The sequence below is a fragment of the Neomonachus schauinslandi genome, chromosome 10 (assembly GCF_002201575.2).
Source record: "Neomonachus schauinslandi chromosome 10, ASM220157v2, whole genome shotgun sequence".
In the NCBI taxonomy this organism is placed as follows: Eukaryota; Metazoa; Chordata; class Mammalia; order Carnivora; family Phocidae; genus Neomonachus; species Neomonachus schauinslandi.
In genome coordinates, this window is record NC_058412.1 from 26852662 (window position 1) to 26873088 (window position 20427).

Genomic DNA, 20427 nt, shown 5'->3' on the forward strand with positions numbered 1-20427 from the left:
TAACTCTTCTATGTCCAGCATAGTTGGACACTAGCTCAGTTTGGATCTAGAGCAAGAAATGAAAATGATAGTGGCATATCTTTGATAATTTTCATAGAGAATGTTGACTTCCTGGTGTAGGGAAGAAGCAAAGCACTAACAAAAGGTACTGTCTTTCTCAATCTAAGTAATAGCATTTTAAGATTTCATATATCAAAAATTCCCTCCTAAAAATTTTGTTCTCTTGTTTCTCCAAGAAATTCCCACATTCCCAGTAAGTTCTTACTTACTACAAGTTAAAGTTAAATTCTGTGTGTAAAATCAACAGACACACTCTACACAAAATCTAAGAACTTTATTTTGATATAATAACAAACTAACTGGTGGTCTGAAATCCTATCCGAGAACTTAATTTGTGTCAAAACAGGAGAAACTAAAAGACAATTCTTTTTGGGGTTTATAATGCGGGGAAAAAAATTCTAGTTTGAAGCAGAAAATGAAGATGCAAATTTTAGAGCCATCATGGAGAAATGTATAATTTGCTTGCTTATATGCTCAAATTTGAAAAGCAATCTATTAACCATAAAAATAAATCAATTATATTTGTCAAAAGAATGAAACATATTCATTAGATATACTGTGGAGTCTTTGGTTACAAAACAGATTAAAGCAAATGCTAAGGTAAATGTGAACACATTCTAAGATACGAAACCTTGACAATTTTATCTCTAATAGGAAACTCCTATACATACTAAACATATTTAACAGCATAAAGAGGCTAATACAACTTTCAAGACAAACCTTAAAATCTGTAATGATAAATAAAAGTATTTTAAATTGTCTTCAAGTTTAGAATGGTAAAGCCTAGCCAAAAAAATCTAGTATACAGGTAAAATTAACAAAATAATCAAGGTAGGCTTTCAAAATGGTTTTTAGGTACCAAAAGAATGTGCTTATCTCAATAGCAAATAGATTATTGCTATTCTATGGTAAGACATGAGTTGATTCTTTACTCTAAAAGGCCCAAATTAGTAGGAAAAGGAAATACTATTTCTGTTTTTACAAACATATTTTCATTTCACTTCCTTTGAAGAGAAATGTCCCTCATTCTTAGGAAGAATGGAGAAACAAAATAAAACAAACCAAAAAAGCCCTGAAAGATTAGGGCCATTAATTTAGCTTTGCCTAATACACTGTGTAACAACAGCTACACCCAGTGGCCAGAAGTGAGTAGTGAAGTTTTGTAGCTATAATGTTATAGAAAAAGGTAAATTTGGAGATAGGGTTTTTTTCAATTTATTTATGGTTTTAGGGTAAGGGTTATCTTTCATCACAAATTATGTTTTAAAGAAACACTCAAGAATTTTTGGGGGAACAGATGCCTTAGCTCATAAGCTTGAAACAAGTATCCACATTAATTCAGTTTTTAAAAGTAGCTAAAACAAAACTCAAACCAGAGAGAGAACATACAGATACTTTATTGCTCACCTTTCACACAAAGCACACCTCCAGCCATTTTCTTTCACAGCTTGACAATGTTTACGTATACAAAAACCCAGCAAGAAGCTTCATGTTGATTTCAGTAAAGGAGAATGTAAAACATCAACTCAGCCAGGCTTTTGTTTTCTGCAGCAATAATAAAGGGCCTCCTGCACTAAGCAAAAATCTGTCCTCTTACTTGGTAGTGCATTTCTTCCATTACAAAAAAAGTCTCCTGCCCAAAGCAAACTAACTTGTATTTGCTGAGCCAGTGGTATTAACTCGTGCATAAAACAAATTTGTTTGCTGTTTCTTCTAACAGATTTCAAGTAAAAATAAGGTTTAAGGAGGAACTTGTTTTGAATGGATGCAGGTCAGTCTGAATTGCTATACTATATAAATGCCTACATGTACTATAGGTTCACAACTTAGTTTGCTTTTATAATCTTTACGGATTTTGGCCGTGTTCAAGGTTTTCAGAGTTGAGCATATGGTACAGTATTCCATCAAAAGGATAAGGCTACTGAATGTGCTATCTGTGGAAGAGCTCATTTAATAGGAACTGACCTAAAAGTCTATCACGAAGCAAATGTGGCATAATCTCTCTGAATAAAAAGCCAATCAGGGCAGAACTGTGCTTGGCAAATAGTCATTAGAATACTTTAAGGAAAACACATACAAATGGACTGTTAATATGAGGAAGATTTCCTAGTTGAAAATCTAAAAAAATCTAGGAGAATCCTCATTTCCAAAACCGCTTTTTGAAAACTACTTATTCAAGTAATTTCTTCCCAAAAAAGTATGCATGTTCTGACTGTGGAATTAGTCTACTGGTCAATTAAAGGCAATTTTAATTACCTTTTAAAAAGTTCTTTATATAAAGGAGAGATGTACGTGTTTCTCAAACAAACTTTGTCATGTAAGTCCTTTAAAAAAAAAAAAAAAACACACAAACCCAACAGAATTGAATGAAGACCTACAAATACTTATGCCAAGCAGGAATCTGCCTGCCACCTGTGGTCTCACATTAATTCAAAATTGATGCTGGACTCAGGATTCTGAAACTAAGTTTCTATTACTTGAGCTCTAGCAAAGTGTAAGGTTCTGTAGCCTCAACTAGTATAATGTCTTCCCTGTCCAAATCCAGAATGATTATACTGATAACCTCCATGCTGGAAGTGCTGTTCAAATTGTCCCCCTTGGTGATAATTCTGGCTCCCCCTTCCTCCCCAACCTCCTCCCTGGCCTCCACGACCACCTCGGCCTCCGCGACCACCTCTCCCTCCACGACCACTGCCTCGATCATTATGGTGCCCACCATCTTGGTATCTATTGTCCTGCTGGTATCCACCACCCTGGTATCCACTTCCGGTATATGTAGATGTTTGGAAGCCGCCATAACCACCGCCTTGATAGCTACCACTGTGGCCACCACCATGATAGCCACCCGGCTGGAAACCCGAATCTCGGTAACTACCATCTTGGTAGCCACCTCCTCCTCCACTCCCTCCATCTGTCCAGCCTCCTTGATGCTTATTTCCTCTTCCTCCCCCTCGGCTACCATGGTCGTAGCCACCACGTCCACCTCTCCCTCCTCCTTGTTCATGACCTCCTCGTCCTCCATATGAGGAGGAATGTTCATAACCACCTCTCCCTCCTCCTCGGCCTCCTGCTTGCTGCTGGGGGCCATCTTGCCTTTTCTGCCATGGTGGCATCTCTGGAGGTGGAGGTTCAATTTCATTGGGTCTACCTCCTCTGTCAGGCACCCTGCCCATCAACACCTATGGGATAAGAAAGATATTTTAAACTACTGTATTTTATTAATAGAAATAAACGTATATTTGAAAGAAAATAAAAGGTACTTCAATCACCTTATTGATGGCACAGGCAGTCTTTTCTCTTATAGAGCCACTGCTTGTCCTTAAAATCTTTGACAAGTCTTGTCTTGCAGCCAGGAGGTGGGCAACAGAAATAGTACTTTTAGGAGATAAAACTGAGCGTTTCGGCTGATAAACCTTTGCTAATTTTTCTGTCTGACTCTGTCGAAGCAAAGTGTTCAAAGACAAAAGTCAATTTTCAAAATGACATAGAAACACTGACTTTTTTTTTTTTTTTATTTGAGAGAGAGTAAGAGCTAGAGAGAGAGCGGGCATACACACAGAGGGAGAGAGAGAGAGAGGGCATACACACAGAGGGAGAGAGAGAGAGAGAAGCAGACTCCCCACTGAGCAGGGAGCCCAATGCGGGGCACGATCCCAGGACCCCGGGATTACGACCCAAGCCGAAGGTGGACGCTTAACCGACTAAGCCACCCAGGCGCCCCAGAAACACTGATATTAAATAAGTTAAAGACTTCCAAAATGTCTGATAATAATAGTTACTAGGCTTAAGATGGGAGGAAAAAAGTTAGTTATACTCACCATTGTTCCTACCTAGTCAAGAACTACCCTAAGACACAGCTGTCACACTTGCTGATACAGCAAGGAATAATGTTGGAAAGGGGACACACAGGGTAGAGGAGCCTCCTTTAGGACTGTGGGAGTAAAAAGGTCCCCCCTGACATTGGTCTCAAACATATTCATTCTATCTATCTAAATATAAGGATGTAAACTCATTTCAATAATTTTGCTTTTGAATTTTCCCATCATGTTTGCTTACAATGAGATAAAAAATGTTAGCTACAGTTAATTTGTTCTAATTAACAGGATACATTTCTTCTGAAGTGATCCCCCCTGTGTAATACTTTCCTCTATTATAAGTAATAAGTAAGAAAGAGGGTGCCTAGGTGGCTCAGTTGGTTAAAGCAACTGCCTTCGGCTCAGGTCATGATCCTGGAGACCCGGGATCGAGTCCTGCATTGGGCTCCCTGCTCAGCGAGGAGCCTGATTCTCCCTCTGACCCTCCCCCCTCTCATGTACTCTCTCTCATTCTCGCTCTCTCAAATAAATAAATAAATCTTTAAAAAAAAAAATAAGTAAGAAAGAAAAGTCTACTTTAACCATTTAGTAGAAGTATAAGTTAATGATTAAGACTGTCAACTCCTGAGAAACAAACCACTGGGAATCTGGGACACCTTGGCACGTCACTTCAATGTGTGTGAAACACAAGACCGCAAAAGACATAAACAGAAATTTCACACACGAGAAAATAAAGTTCGAACAAATATAAGAAATGTTTTCCAGACAGGAATCAACAAATGCAAATTAACCGGGGTGCCTGGGTGGCTCAGTCGGTTAAGTGGCTGCCTTCAGCTCAGGTCATGATCCCAGAGTCCTGGGATCAAGCCCCGTAGCGGGGAGCCTGATCCTCCCTCTCCCACTCCCCCCTGCTTCTGTTCCCTCTCTCACTGTCTCTCTCTGTCTCTCTCTCTCTAATAAATAAATAAAATCTTTTAAAAAAAGGCAAATTAACCTAAATTGTGAGAAATAACAATCTCCTATCTACTAAATTTTGGAAACAACAGCTATAATACACAGTAAAATAGTACAAAGAAAAAAAATATTTGGTAAGTCTGTCAGTTATATGCAGGTACTCAAATATTGATATTGTAAATGTTTAAATTATATGGGGAAAAAAGGATGTAAAAAGGTATGTTTATTAGAATTGTGCAAACAGACAAAGCAAGGAAAACAATACTAAAAATGAAAATAGCTACTGTGGTGAAGACAATGGAATGATCAGTGACTATTTTATTAGAAAAAAATTACTTGAATAATTAAAAGGATAAAGAGATTGTCATTCCATAGCTTGTCTGGAGGGAAGTTTCCTGAACAGGTCTTGTATTTCTTTCTTATGGTCACTCGTGCCTATAGAAAGTGCTCAATGTTTGTTGAATGGAGACAAAAACCTTTGAGAAGGTAGCTTAATGTTTCGAATATAACTGATACAAAATGCAATTTCAAAGTGATATAAGTACATATACTTCATTATGTGAAACTGGTTCATTTTGTGCGAAGTTATTTCTATAAAGTGATTTAAAACCAAGTTGCAAAATGAGATGATCAGTATATAAATTCCACTCGATGAAAACATAGATTTGTGTAATTTGTATAGTCCTTCCTTATCCTCTCCAATATATTTATATAGTTCATAAAATCATTGTATATTACGGTTCAAAAGAATCTTAAAATAACCCCTAGATTAAACATGGCATTTTAAAGATGTCAGAAGTGGGGAGAGAGACGGAAGCTCAGACACAGTGGGTCAGGATACCAGCTGTACAATCCAGTAAAGACAGGGCCAAAACCAGAACCGCGCAGTACTGCCTCAGTCGGGGCATGACTTCGTTGGTAGATAGCTTTCCAGCTAAGAGGTGCAGGCTTCATGTTTTTGAATGATTGTTTCTATCAAAGATAACTTAGGAAAGGACTGGCATTTCCTACACAACAGCCATAGGAGAGAACAATTTGCTGCTGGTGTTGATACGGACTAGCTGTGAGATCTCAGACAAAGCCTCCCATTTACTGGGTCTCCGTATTTGTTTGTTTGTTTTTTTCCAGTTACAAAATGAGAGGAGTTAAGACTGATCTCCAACACCTCTTTCCAACACTGCAATACTATAAATAAATACCTACCCCAACAATTTAGCAGCCAAATAGGGCTGTGCCAAGGTTTAAAGATTTTAGGTGAAAATAACATTATTTAGGAAAACTACATAAAAATTTTTTTGGAGTCAACTAAAATTTAAAAAAAAAAAAAATCTGTTTTCAAACATGAATGTGCTATTAAGGGAACATATAATACACAACTGGACCAACCTCCCCATTAAGTTCAAGGATTAGTTCCATTTCAGAGTCGTAAGGATGTGAAGTCACGTGTGTCAATTACTTTCTGCTCACTGATCATATAATAGATATTTAATAAATATCTGTTGAATGACCAAGATCTTTACCTGGATTATCTCATTTAATTTGAAGCAAAACTGAAATCTTACCAGATTCTTCAATTCTCTATAAATACTAATATCTGGTCTTGCTAAATCCAGTATTTCTAATTAGCAAATGAAATTGTTAGCTTAAAGTACAGTAAATGAGTAATTTAAAAATTATTTTAGTGATATTTAGTCTTTTAGTGATTTTCAAATACTCTGTTTCTCCTACGAGTGAATATTCCCAGTATGGTCTAAAACATATGGTTTTGTTAAAAAAATATTAAAAAGCTGAAAAAAAAATGTTTTCATTATTGCTGGAAAGGCTGAAAGAATTGCTACTCAGCAACTCATGAAAGAAAAATTCCTATATGTGTCTCCTATGCATTTCTCTCTCCACTGTATCTAAACTGTGCTAAGAATGTTTAAGTCTCATGTCTATAAATATTCTGCTCTTTTAAAAAATATTTAATATGGGGCACCTTGGTGGCTCAGTGGGTTAAGCAGATGTCTTTGGCTCAAGTCATGATCTCAGGGTCCTGGGATGGAGCCCCAGGTCATCAGACTCCCTGCTCAGGGGGAGTCTGCTTCACCCTCTCCCTTTGCCCCTCCTCCCAGCTTGTGTGCTCTTTCTCAAATAAATAAATAAAATCTTACAATATATATATATATATTTTATATGTACCTTAGCTCTGTCAGACCAGCCAAAAGACTGGACAGTGACATCCAAACGTTTTATTAGCAGCTTTCTCCGAACTTCATATTCATTGGCTATGGCTTGGTTAATTGCTTCTATCTTTTCCTAAAAAAGAAATTTAAAAGACCAGTTAGAATTTAAATGTGCTTGACCCCCTGGTTCCAAAACTGCAGAGACTGTGTCTGTTTCATTCATAAATGATTCCCCAGCACTTAGCACAAAGCAAATTACTTAATATACTACTAAAAATTATTTTAAGTTCATGAAATAATAGGCTAAATAATGTCTCGAAACATAATAAAGACTAAGTAGAGAATTCTCATTTAGCTTTCCCATAATTTGCTGTGTGAAGTTTAGCCCAATGACATTTTTGGCTTGAAGGCAACCCATTTGGCCATTAAAAACATACCGAACTTCAATTTATTTTGACCAGCTATGTGAAATATTTACAAATTACGAGATAAGTGTTTCTAATCTTACACAAGTAAAATTATTCCAAATAAATCTTCAGATTCACAAAAATGGACTCTAAGAATGTCCACCTAGGAAACTACATATTGGAAAACATAACCTAAACAGCACAAACTGTCAACATCATGAGATAAGTGGTTCTTTACCAAGACAACTCAAGATGACTGCTACTCACCCAGTGGGCTGGTCCCATTGGCTTCTTCAATAAAGGCTTTCCCACATGGTTAGGTGGAACTTTTGCTAATGTCTCCTTTAACTGACACAAACACATAAATGAATGAATAAACAAATCTAAAAGTACAACATATCCTCCTCATCTTCCCAATTCCCATCATATCTTGCCATCAAAAGAAGATTCCTGACAGAGGCAAAGGTGGAGGATGTTTTGAAATGTACAGGACCCACATGATAAAGACACTCACTTGTCCCACTCCTCACGTGCCTATGGAAGCATGATTCCTTCACTGTACCTAGAACAGTGCCTGACAACAGTAGGCACTCAATGTGTACTTGCTGAATGGATGAATGAACACACAGAAAAATATGGACTATGAATACAGTGCTGCTCCCCTGTAGAGTTCAGCCAAATTTGTGCATCATGGTGTCCATCTACCCCACAATGCAAATGTACCAATTCTTGGAGTCCAGCAGATATGCATACAGAGAGTAACTCTGCTATAACAAATACCATTCTCTTATATTCATTAATTTATTAAAATGGCTTACTCCTAGTCAATTATATTTTAAAAAAACCTCTTAACTGTTAAATGTGTGGCATAAAAATGATTCTGAATTATTTTCACATACTAGATTATGTTAGCAGTCAACAAACCTAGTTTGCCAATTGAAACATAAGATTCAAAGTGACTGGATTAAAAATCAAAAACATTTACATCTTTTTCTGTCCAGTCAATGAAAGGAGGGTGGTAACATTTAATGATCAAGAACTTAAAAATTAATTGCGTTAAAGTTCAATGATAAAGCTTTAAAAAGGACTTAAGTCTTCATTCTTTTTACATTATACCTAGCTTATTTCAGCTTATAAATCAAAGTGTAAAGTTTCCTTTTTGAAAGAGAAACATGCTGACAAGTTAAAAAAAAAAAAGTAAAATACTAACTTCTCTTTAAGGTATCTAGAATTTAAAACCCAAAACTCATTTAGTAACAATTAATAATATGCACATTAGGTTCCCATTAAGAGAAATTAACTTGCTTCATTTCAAACAAATGTAGGACTATGCCTTTAATACACTACAATCTGGTACTAAAGGTCTTACTTTTTTTTCAATCCCGCTGAAGAATTGGAACATAGTTATATTGGCTGGAGGTTTGGACATTCCTAGAGCAATACATATGCCTTTCAACTCTTGAAAGACCTCACTACCGCCTCCTTCTTGAGCTTTTTTTGGAGGAGTATTCACACAGAGCATTCTGGCAGCTTCTAGTTCTGAGATGAGGTATGCTGAAGTAAACAAAATAAGATTTCAAAATGAGATACAGCTACAGTTAATAGTCATAAGTCTGGAGTCACAACTCTATAGACCTAATGATACGTAACTTTTAAAGCTGCAAGAATGGATAAAAACAAGAAAAAAAAAACCATTTTTACCTGCAAATGACATAACATAAACTGGTTCTGTAATTCAGGTATTTAATCAATATATGTTTAAAGGGTAACTTATAAATAAGTGATTCTTCTTTGAAACGAAAGTATCAAGGTAGATCACGTCTCAAAATCTGGATTCTTATATCCTACTATTCAGGAACTCCAGAACAGGGGCTGGCATCTGTTAACAAATTTACAAAAGGTGGAAGGTGGCCAATCTTCGGCAACAGTTAGAACCGGTTATTATTATTATTTTACTTCTCACCACTGACATGCACCAGTGATATAACTCTCTTGCTCTCTTACCTTCCAATACTTAGGCAGTCTGTTCAGAACTGGCATGAAACATTTTCAAGTGGTCAAAACTTACAAAAACTTACAAAAGGTCAAAACTTACAAAAAGGAAGACATGAAACTCCCCAAAGCTCCTTTCTCATGGCTTCCAGTAGCCTAATGCCACCCTCTCTGTTTAAAGAAAACCCTCTTCCATCCAAGTTCTCAGTATTCGCTTTCCCTCTACCTTCCTCATTCTCTCCCCCCTCCCCACTCCTGAAAAACAACATCAATAAAACTTTCTGATCTTTTCTTGACAGAGTTCTTTTGTATCAATATCATCCCCTCATGTGTTGATTTCAGCCAGGCATAATGAGGGCTGCAATCTGCTTCAGGTAATTGAAGGTATAAATATTTAATCTTATTCCTTTAACTTTCCCAAGGACATTTAAATTTTTATGAAAGATGATTAATAACCATTGGGAGCTCAGGATTTCGGGTGAGAACCTTCTGACAACATTAGAAAGATAGTTTTGGAAAAAGACATTTTCTGGGCTCTTGAGTCTCATAAAAAGTTTAAAAGAATGATCAGCTTGACTATCTCATTTCCTACACCCAAGGTGTAATGTTAGAACAATAAATACAGCAAGTTTCTGGAAAGGTCATTCTAAATGGCTTTGATGAAATCTTAAAGTGTTCCATATAGCAAACTGTAGGAGTTAAAAGATCAAAAAGTAAAATTCCACTGTCATGAAAATAACCACTGTTTTTCTAAATATGGTTTTATTGGAACATTACCACACTCATTTCCATAATCTCTATGGCTGGTACATGCTACAACAGCGGAGGTTAAACAGTTGTGACAAAGACCTTCCGACTCACAAAGGTGAAAATATTTACTGTCCCATCCTTTAAAGAAAAAGTCTGCCAACCCTTGTTCTAGAAAATCATATGATTTAATAAACTGGTTCTCTAAATTTGGGACAACATTAACTCAGGCATCCAAAAATTAGTTCACCAATACAATTACCATCAGAAAACATTATCTGTTACTGATGTGTTCAAAGTACTAGGAAGGGCACTGGAGATATAAAAACAAAACAGATGATCTCTACTGACAATCTAGTTAGGAATAAAGAATATATGCATTCATGATGAATAATTCTTCATCTATTAGGAACTCAGATATCTGAGGTTTTTTTTTTTTTTTTTTTTTTTTACCTAAGGGAAATAATCTGACAACCAGAGAGGCAATGAACAGTCAAAACTTCTTAACCAGACACAGGAGAGTCTTTTAGCCACTCATTCAAAGACTATTCTATTTTACTAACAATTCTAATGAGATTGGTTATTTACCCCCTTGGAACACAACATATTAAAAGATTCAAATCAGTAAGGTAAAGGGTGCTGGAGAAATAAGTAAAATTATAGCATCAAGAGGTGACAACTGATACTTGGAAAGATGAGAAATATTTATACAGAGTGAATAGAGAATGAGCACATAAATACTAGCATGACAGAGAGAATAGAAACTGAGGGGAATATTTTAAAGGGGAAACAGCAGAAGCAAAGATAAAGAGGAATGAATAGTGTATGTGTGCATGAATTCCAAGAGCAGCATAACCTTTAGTTGGTTTTAGTCATTTAGTTGAGAAGCAAACAGTTGTATATTACTGAAGAGCTTCTGAGGTGATAGCATATTAAAATGAAGTCTATAAATTGTAACCCTGATCCCAAAATAATATTCAGTGCAGTCTTAAGTAACAGGAAGGAGTCAAAGGCATTTTATAAAGTGGTTTTTGTAAGTAGGAACACTAAAAAGGCCAAACTCTTAGTTCTTTGAAAGAATTATTTGTGGTCATTACTAAGCTCTCCATGAAGTTCTTATCTTCCTATGTAAGATAACATATCCTGAGCGCCAAAGATTAGGTTTTGGTAGAATGAGTGAGTACACTGTCACTGAGCCAGTTCTAGAAATCACACAATTTGAAGGATACTGAATGCATGCATAAGAACATGCAGCAGTATCAGTATTTAAAGCAGTATCTGATCTTATGTGCCTACCTCCCATCCCCCACAATCATTCAACAAAGGGGAAATTATGTAAGTGATTCTGGAATAACTCAGTGCCTGAGTATAGTGGTGATGAATACCTTTTTTAAAAAAACGAACCTTCAAAATTGGAGCTCATTTTTCAGAAACCATTACAGTTGTAAAGATAATATTTTAAAAATCCTCTGAACTGTGTCATAATAAGAACTATAATATTCAGTTAACTAAAGCTTAATCTAAATGTGTCTCAGACTGCTACAAAAATTGTGAGTTAAGACTATTGGTTGTGTTTACTGGAGAATTCATTTAAGGCAATAAAATTTGTGAGTCTACTTACTGTTTCTCAGGGTGAAGAAAGGAATGTAGTTAGTATATAAAAAACATGGAAGGAAAGAATTTTCGTAACAATTTCCCAGAATGATCAATAAGCACAGGAACAATTCAAATACTATTCCAGAAAATTTTATACTGTAATTTGATATATTTACAAACAAAACCAAAATCCCCAATTACCCAACCACAAAGAAATATCCACAATATAAAACACTTTAATTTTATTAAAAAATCTTCATTATTCCCACACTACTTTCCTAGTCTATTTTAAAATGTGCTTCCAGTTTAGAACGCTAAGGTTTAATGATCACACACTTGGACACTCGGCGCTAACTTTGGTCATATTAGGTGAAGCGCAATAGTACCAGCAAAGTTAAATGGTAAAAGAGTAGTAATTACAGAACAAACGCTACTACCAGTGCATAGGCCCACCATTAGCTTCTAAGTTGGAAATGTAATAGTTTTCTTTAAGTAGCATTCTGAATTAAATCCGTAATGAAATAGTACAACAGCCAGTTTATTAGTCAAAGAAAACATGAATAAAAAAGTAATAGCTACATTCTAGTAGCCATGAACTTACTGAGCAAAAGGAGGCAGTTCTTCTGAACGAGAAGGCGCTTGGTCACATCACCAGATGTCAGTGATAGATATGGACAGTTCATCTCCCCTAGTAGCCCACTCACCTCAAGCTGGAATTCTTCAGCTTCACTCGGGCCTTTTAAGAATTAAAATAACTTTAATAAAAATGACTGTTTTTCCCTTTAGCATAAAAGTTATGTATAAACAGAAAGTTTTAATAGGATTTTCCTAGTACAAGTTACTTTGACTTCTAATTCATCCTTTCTCACACTACTGCCAATTTTCTTAATCAGTTTTCATTACGTTAGTCCCTTTTTTGAGAATCTTTAATCGTTTCCTAATTTCTACCCCATCTAATCTAATTATTTGTCTGCCTTTAAAGATTTCTTCATAGCCTCTATGCTTTACCTTCCCTTGCATATTACTATAGTAGTACCTATGACACATATATAGTAGTTACATTTTACCTTCAAAAATATTCTATTTGTGCCAGGCCAGCCTCCTCACTGTCCCAAGAACACTGTCATTTCCACTTCTGTGCCTTCATTTAAGTTATTCCCTGTGACTGATAGACCCCCTACTTTCCCTTCATCTATCAAATCCCACCTCTCCATCAAAGCCCACCGGCTCCTTGATAAGACCTTCCCCAAGTCCTGTTGCACTCAATGATTTCCTCCCCCTGTGAACCACAAAGTGAAGCATTTAATTACTGTACTAATCTCCAGTTTCATTTGTGCCTAATATTCCCAGTGAGATTAAATTTGAAGTTAGCAAACATGACTTGTAGTTCTATATTCCCAAACATGTTAAGTACCGAGTTCATCTTGTGAACCAAGGAGAAACAATGCTCCTTCTTCCTTACTTTTCTGATGGTTCTCTATCACACAAGGGCAAACTTTGAGTCACTTGACCTGGGTCCATTTTCTTTCTTCCTTTCTTTTTTTTTTTTAAGATTTTATTTATTTATTTGCGAGAGAGAGAGAATGGGAGAGCTAGAGAGAGAGAATGGGAGAGCTAGAGAGAGCGAGCACGAGCAGGAGGGAGATGGAGAAGCTGACTCCCCGCTGAGCAGGAAGCCTGATGCGGGACTCGATCCCAGGACCCTGAGATCATGACCTGAGCCAAAGGCACTTAACTGATTGAGCCACCCAGGCGCCCTGGGTGCGTTTTCTCATCTGTAAAATGGGAAGGCTGTATTATCATTGTTTTGCAAACTGTTCTGTGAACTCAAATTCCACAGAACTCCTTTAGAAACAGCTGGGGAGGATGAGGAGAGAGTTGTGCAAAAAGTACTCCCTCTTAATTTCAACTAAACAGGTACACTGTTAACTGTTTTGTATGTTGGCTTCTATGTTTTCGTGTGAACAAAGGGGTTCCAGGTTATAAACAGTTATCATCTACTATAGGTGTTTTCACAAGTTCCTACAATCTCTGAAATGTTAGGTCAAGAGGCAGTGTTAGAGAGTACTGGTTCCCAAACTTGACTGCTGGGGTTGAATTCTGGCTATATCACGTACTAGTTGTGTGACCTCAGGCAGTGCATGTAACCTAGCTGTGCTTCCTTGTTTAATGTATAAAAGAGTAATAAAACCTACCTCAGGTTTTAAATGACTTAACACATGGAAACTGCTTACAACATATTGTTTAATAAATGTAAGTTGCTGCTATCATTACTGTTACACGACAGTGTCCTTAGTAATTAGAACTGGCTGCAACTAACATGCGCACATTAAATATACTGAACATGCAAGAAAATGAGCTCTTCAATACGCGATTCTGTGTGGGGGGAAAAAAAGGGATTATGTGTATAGTTCTCCATGAGGGGAGGTTAACTAGAGAGCATTTTTCTTTGTCTCCTATTGTAGGTTTACCTATAGTAGGAGGGAACCAGATGGTGGGGTGTTGGGTTCCAAGCTTTTGTCTCTTTTGCAGAGTCAACAAACTAGTGCTAATACAATAACAAAATTGGCAAATATAAAACAGCTCTCAACACCATAAATCTGATGGAGCTGCATCTGGTTGTGATGGATCTAGTGATACATTCCTAACTTCTTAAGTGTTCTCTTTCTCCCCATGCATAACAGAATTATAATGCATTTCCTTTACATGCTATACGTACTTCTGGAATCTAAGAAAAACATCCCAATTTCCAGTTCTAGCCACCGATTTAAGAACTAACAAGCCATGTTTCACAAAGAATGGAAAGTTCATATATGCTATACTTGTCTCCCATTTCTGTATTTGAGTAATAAGGTCTTTTCAACTACCACAATGTTTTAGTAGTTGCACAACTATAATCTGTTTTCTCAACTTCCAAAATCACTTTATCTCTATAAATAATGGAGGAAAGAAAAGTATTTGGGTTTCTTTATAAATCTTTTTTTTTTTTTTTTAATTTACAAAGAACTTAACACTTCAGGTTTAGTACTAATAATGTTGAACTGACAATACCCCAATTTTACTTTTATATTTTGTACCTAAAACTGAATGTTTACTTACTGTTAGTTGCTTGCACATTTTCCTCTAATTTACAGAACACTCTTAATTCAGACACCAGCCAAGCACAGAGTTTGGTAAACTCGGGGGAACTGGCTCCAGCAGAGACTGCCTGAGACAGAGCGCCATCTTCCAACAATGGACCCTTGTAACTGGTGAGTAAAAAATTATACTTCAGAAGAATATAAAACCACACCTAATGTTTTATACAAACACTATGTATTATTTGTATGAATAAACAATCGTTTCATAAGTTATGATGACCACTCTGCAAACTTACAGATGTAAATAAAATTTACAGAAAACTAAATCTAAAATTTAAATTTTAATCTAATAAGATCTATTAGAAAAATAAGTTACATGATAACTGCATTTCCACCCTTCAAAATATATATAAATATTTAAGAGACTCATATATACTACTAAATTATGTCAACCTCTATACATTATACTGAAAGCTCTTGCTGTACAAGGATTTTCTTACTTTAACTGAACTGAATATTAAAACCACATTAACAAGAGATAGCTGATTATACTATAGTTTACGATTTAAGTTACCTTTTCTAGAAATCAATTAGGTTTTTTTTTTTTTTTTACTTTTTTTGAAAACAAAAACTTTCCAGCTAATCATTTATTTCCTTTTTCCATATCTGATGACAGTTAAGGCTATTAAGACATACTAGTACCAGAGAAATGTCTGAATTAATTTAAAAGATTAATAATTGCTGGCAAGTTGATGTCTGGGTGAACTGGTGCATCTGAATCCTAATCCTCTGAAAGTGATTCAAGCATAATTTTAAAGTATTATTAAATATGCAAACATTCATAAAAGACAATAGTAATAATGAACCCCAACCTAGAATACAGCTAGAACTAAAGATCCTGTCATTTTCAGGGTAATTTTAAAATATATATTCTCCAGAAGATTATTTTATCTTTTAACTGAAATATTGATAAAAACTTATGGAAGATGAAACATTAAATATACTTAAGATAATTTGATGTTTGGAAGTATAGAGATGTTAGAGAAATGACAATACTTGATTCTTTTAAAATGCACCTATGTTTTTATACACTGAATGGAATGGAAAAAATCTTACACAAAAAGTGAGATTATATATAGTCTGGCATCTAGATTCAAAACCACATATAATTAGACATTGCAATAAAGAGACTAGGCCTAGAAATCTCTCCTTGTGTTACACATTCATAATTTGTTAGTTTATTCTACAAGTAGTTATTGAATTCCTACTGTGTGCCACATTAAAGATAAAAGTCATTTAAAATTTTAGTATTTCTCAGTGAATCCTTTAAACGTACATGTCAATTAATTATGAATTTTAATGATTGAGTGCCACCAAACTAATTGGTTAGGCTTAAAATTCATAGCAAAGTTTTCAGAAAATCTGAAGGTTTACATTACAACTCATCTAGAATATTTACTTGATTTACAATTATTATAGTAAAAATTACTTTTTTTAGTACTCCAGAAAAGAAAAAAAATATAGTTTAAAGGGTAGAAGAACAATAATGGGAAGACATAGCATCCATCACCAATTGCTAGGCAACATCTACCCAAGCAGCACAACCACATTTAAATAAGGCTCCCTTCTCCTCTCATTTTACTACTCCTTCAATGCTAACCCTAAGTGTCATTTCTTCTAGGAAGCTTTTAGGACTTCATTCTTTCCAAGTAAAGGGACCTTCCTCAGTTCTCCTCACAGAATATTCTGACAGTGTGAACTTCTTTTCCACCTCACTTTGACCCATAAATGATCAGCCCAACACTGCCAAGGGGCAAGTGTTCCTCAAGAAAATGTTTACTGAATGAATGGATTTATATGTGAGCAAGCAATTTAGTCTGAGATGTCCACCAAAGAGACCATTTTGCTGAATGTGACTTTTACCTATGCTCTAATCAAAGAAATAAGTCCCCTAAAGTCTGAAATATTCATGAAAATTCAGAGCAAGTTCCAAAAAAAAAAGAACAATGGTAATTCACTTTAAGAAAAAAGATTTAAGCACTACCACTTCTTCTCCCAAGAATTTCTATCAGGACAGCAATGACTTAAATGGGCAGACTCTGAGAATCTCACAGTGTCCTTTCCTAAAAAAGGTTCCCCCAAAGGTTTCCATGTCATAGAAAAATCTTCGAGGAAGGTTTTGATAAAGGACTTGTTACTTTATAAATTTAGCTAGCTAAATCTATCTATATATATTTTGGACACCATTTACCTGTAGACAAATATTTAATCACACAATTTGTTTCTGGAACCACATTTAGACCAAAAGGTTCTAAATTCTCAAGTTTTAAAGAGTACACTAATCTCAGTGACCCAGTGAGGTAAGAAGCCCTATTTCCAGCTTCTAGGTACTAAATTATGGTTGGGTAATTGTCAGAAGAGAGGAAATGCACAACAAACACGTAGGGACTTGGTGGCTGAAGATGCCTCTAGGGTAAGGGCTAATGGTGACTCGACGAAGTAGAGTGTCACTGTCAAGGGAAACAGCCAGTGAATGGTTCCCATGAAGGTGGTGACAGGTGAGGCGCATAAGTAAGCGGGCTAGCGGAACGGATGCAGGCATGTGGCTTAGGGAAGCCTGAGTGCATGCAGACATGACTGGGCAAAGGAGATTTTTTGAGAGAAACGGGGTGGGGTAGGAATAGGGGCTCAAGAGAGGAGCAGGAAGTTTGGAGGACAGCTACGAAAAAAAGAGAATCAACTTTGGCAGTCTCTTGAGTGAGCGGGTAGGGCAAGAGGATGGGGAGCAAGAAGAGAAGCTCGGGGAGGGGGGTGGCGAGAAGCCAGAGCCCAGACAATGACACGCATGACTGACAAACGCTGCGGGTAACTCGGCTGCAGGGAGCACAGGGAAGGCCTAGGGTCGTCACTTTAGAAGGGCCCCGACCCGGCAGGGCAGACAGTGGACGTGGCAGTGGGGTCCCGGAGCCATAAGGAGGCGACAGTCAGGAGCCACCGGGTGCGGCGTGCAGAGGCAGGTGTCCCCGACTGGGGCGGAGGAGGTGTTCCCGGGGGCCGGCAGTGTGAGGTTTAGGAGACCCGTACCCTGGCAGTCTTACCCTAGATCTTCCAACGACTCCAAGATGTCAGTCTCCATGAGGTCACACTCCATGCTACCGTGGTATTCAAATTTCCGAGTCGTCAGGCTCCCCTCTTCGCCGGCAACGCGTACACTCGCGCATGCGCTGCCCCCCCAACTTCCAAATCGACAGCTGGCGCCTCAGCCGCTGCACTGCGCATGTCCCGAGCGTGCGCAAGAAACTCGGTCCCGCCTACCGCCCCACCCCTGCCGGCTAAAGAGTTGCCGGGCGGCACAGTCTTACACATGCGTATTACTGGATAGAGAAGCCGGCGGCCCGAAGAAGGGCAGGAGGACTGGCTGCGTGGCATCTGGGCGTGGGGACTCACATCGAGGGGGAGCGGTCTAACCTCTCTTAATTGGGTGTACGCATGTGCGAATATTGGGGCGAGGCGGGCGCGGGAGGAGCTTGGGGAGGGGGAGTTCTCAAGACTTGGTGGGTGTTGGCTGTGAAAACGGAGTCTCCGGATCTCTAGGAGTCACCCGAGTGGAGCCCCGCAGCGTGCTGGCGTGTTCTCGCCTGAGCTGTGGGTCGTGCCGAAAGGGAAAACTCCAGTCTAATTCCTTAGGACAGGCGTGGACTGGCCAGTGCCGAGAACGGCACATACCATGCCATCTGATTACCTTGTGGCTGCAGTAGCTTTATTTCAGGATTAGAGAGGCGTCAACTTTCCGTTGACACGGATGTGTTCGGAAAGTTGTTTCATTCCCCCTGTTGCTTTCTCTCCCTGATTTCTTAAGCCCTTTCCAGACATTTTATTCCCAGGCGTCCTCTATTTTAAAGAGTTGGGCGAGGGTAGGGGGGCATTCATTCCATATCAGATAGAATAGCATATATTTAAATCCACACAATTTAAACAGCGAATAAACTTTTTGTTTTTGACGTTTGGCTCCTGTGACATTCAACTCACGAAGGCTTATGATTCCTTGTCAGTTATTGATTGGGTATGTACTTAGAAATTATTGATAAATGAGGAAAATTGTTTCAAAGTGATGGCACATTTAGAAAATTACTTTTAACCATGAGTTGGCATAATGCTGAATTGTGTAGGCATTTAAAGAATTTTCACACTCTGCCAGTAAATTTTATTTTGTAGTTTTCAAACATTTTTGTGTCTAATGGCTAAATGCCCCTATTCTTAACAGTACTCCTTTTTTAGTTCCTTATTTTGCATTATCTGGAGTGGGGAAAGGAATTAATGTTTATTATGTACCTATGCTGGGTTTGACATGGTTATTATTGATCCATATTATTTTATGCAACCATAAGCCTGTGTATTACTCCCGTTTTACAGGTAATGACACTAAGGCTCAGTAGCTTAACGATCTGTCAAAAATTATAAGGCCATTAAGGAACTGGATTTTGAGACTCACCCATATCTGAATCCATATTCCTTCTGATTTGACTAGTTAAATAAGGATTTATATGTAGGATATGAAAAAATAGAAAGATGTAGCTAGTAGAGTTTGTTGAACCCTGTATATATTGTACAAATTACCTAATTATAATGAAAATGAAATAATTATTTGTTCCTATAGGGTTGTTGAAGATGCTAACAAAAAGTAATGCTTAGTGCAAAATCAATTGGGGAAAATAAAGGGTATCATTCTTGACTCACTTTTTGATGTAATAATGCTTTAAAAAGTAAATATTGTCATAATTTCTATAGGATCTTCTAGGAATCTTGTGCATTTTATTTTGAAATTGTTAATATTGTAAACTTGATATCTAAAGACCTCATTCAAGCTGAATTTAATAGAATGAAAAGAACACTGATCTGGGAGTTAAGGAACCCTGGTTTTGGCGTCAGATCAGTACAAGAATGAATTTTATAGGGGCGCCTGGGTGGCTCAGTTGTTGGGCATCTGCCTTCGGCTCGGGTCGTGATCCCAGGGTCCTGGGATCGAGCCCCGCATCGGGCTCCTTGCTCCGCGGGAAGCCTGCTTCTTCCTCTCCCACTCCCCCTGCTTATGTTCCCTCTCTGGCTGTCTCTGTCAAATAAATAAATTTTTTTTTTTAAGATTCTACTTATTTATTTGTCAGAGAGAGACAGAGCACAAGCAGGGAGAGCGGCAGGCAGAGGGAGAAGCAGGCTCCCTGCTGAGCAGGGAGCCTGATGTGGGACTCGATCCCAGGACCCCAGGATCATGACCTGAGCCGAAGGCAGCTGCTTAACCGACTGAGCCACCCAGGCGTCCCAAATAAATAAAATCTTAAAAATAAAATAAAATAAATGAATTTTCTAATACTTAAAGGTATCTGAAGTCCATCAGGTATTTATGGGAGATGATGAGTTTTCTGTGTAGAAGGTGTTCAGCTAGAGGCTAGATGATGACTTGTTGAGGGTGCTCTTGGGAGAAGGCATGGGACTATTTACTAACCCTGATAACCTTTGATTAGACTCTTACCCAAAAAGAATGTAAAATACCAATTAAAACCCCTTCTAGTTCCTATCACTGGGGAGGACTGGTTGCTGTCTGTTTTAGTTTCCT

At 37.5% G+C, this 20427-nt stretch overlaps 1 protein-coding gene across 1 annotated transcript; it reads right to left on the bottom strand.

Moving 5' to 3' along the window:
- Positions 1-454: 454 nt before the first annotated feature.
- On the bottom strand, positions 455-18077 carry FAM98A (family with sequence similarity 98 member A). Its single transcript, XM_021697375.1, has 8 exons — positions 17915-18077; positions 14836-14984; positions 12338-12472; positions 8771-8955; positions 7669-7749; positions 7011-7127; positions 3330-3497; positions 455-3239 (listed from the first exon to the last, which is right to left on the bottom strand). Exons 1-8 carry the CDS (start codon positions 17965-17967, stop codon positions 2571-2573), a joined length of 1557 nt encoding a protein of 518 aa, XP_021553050.1. The 5' UTR covers positions 17968-18077; the 3' UTR covers positions 455-2570.
- Positions 18078-20427: the final 2350 nt, after the last annotated feature.

Coding starts and splice junctions, on each gene's coding strand:
- FAM98A (XM_021697375.1), bottom strand. CDS start 17,967: ATGGAGTGTGACCTCATGGAGACTGACATCTTGGAGTCGTTGGAAGAT. Junction 14,985..17,914: donor GAGTCGTTGGAAGATCTAGG/GTAAGACTGCCA, acceptor TTTACTCACCAG/TTACAAGGGTCCATTGTTGG. Junction 7,750..8,770: donor TCAGCGGGATTGAAAAAAAA/GTAAGACCTTTA, acceptor TGTTTGTGTCAG/TTAAAGGAGACATTAGCAAA.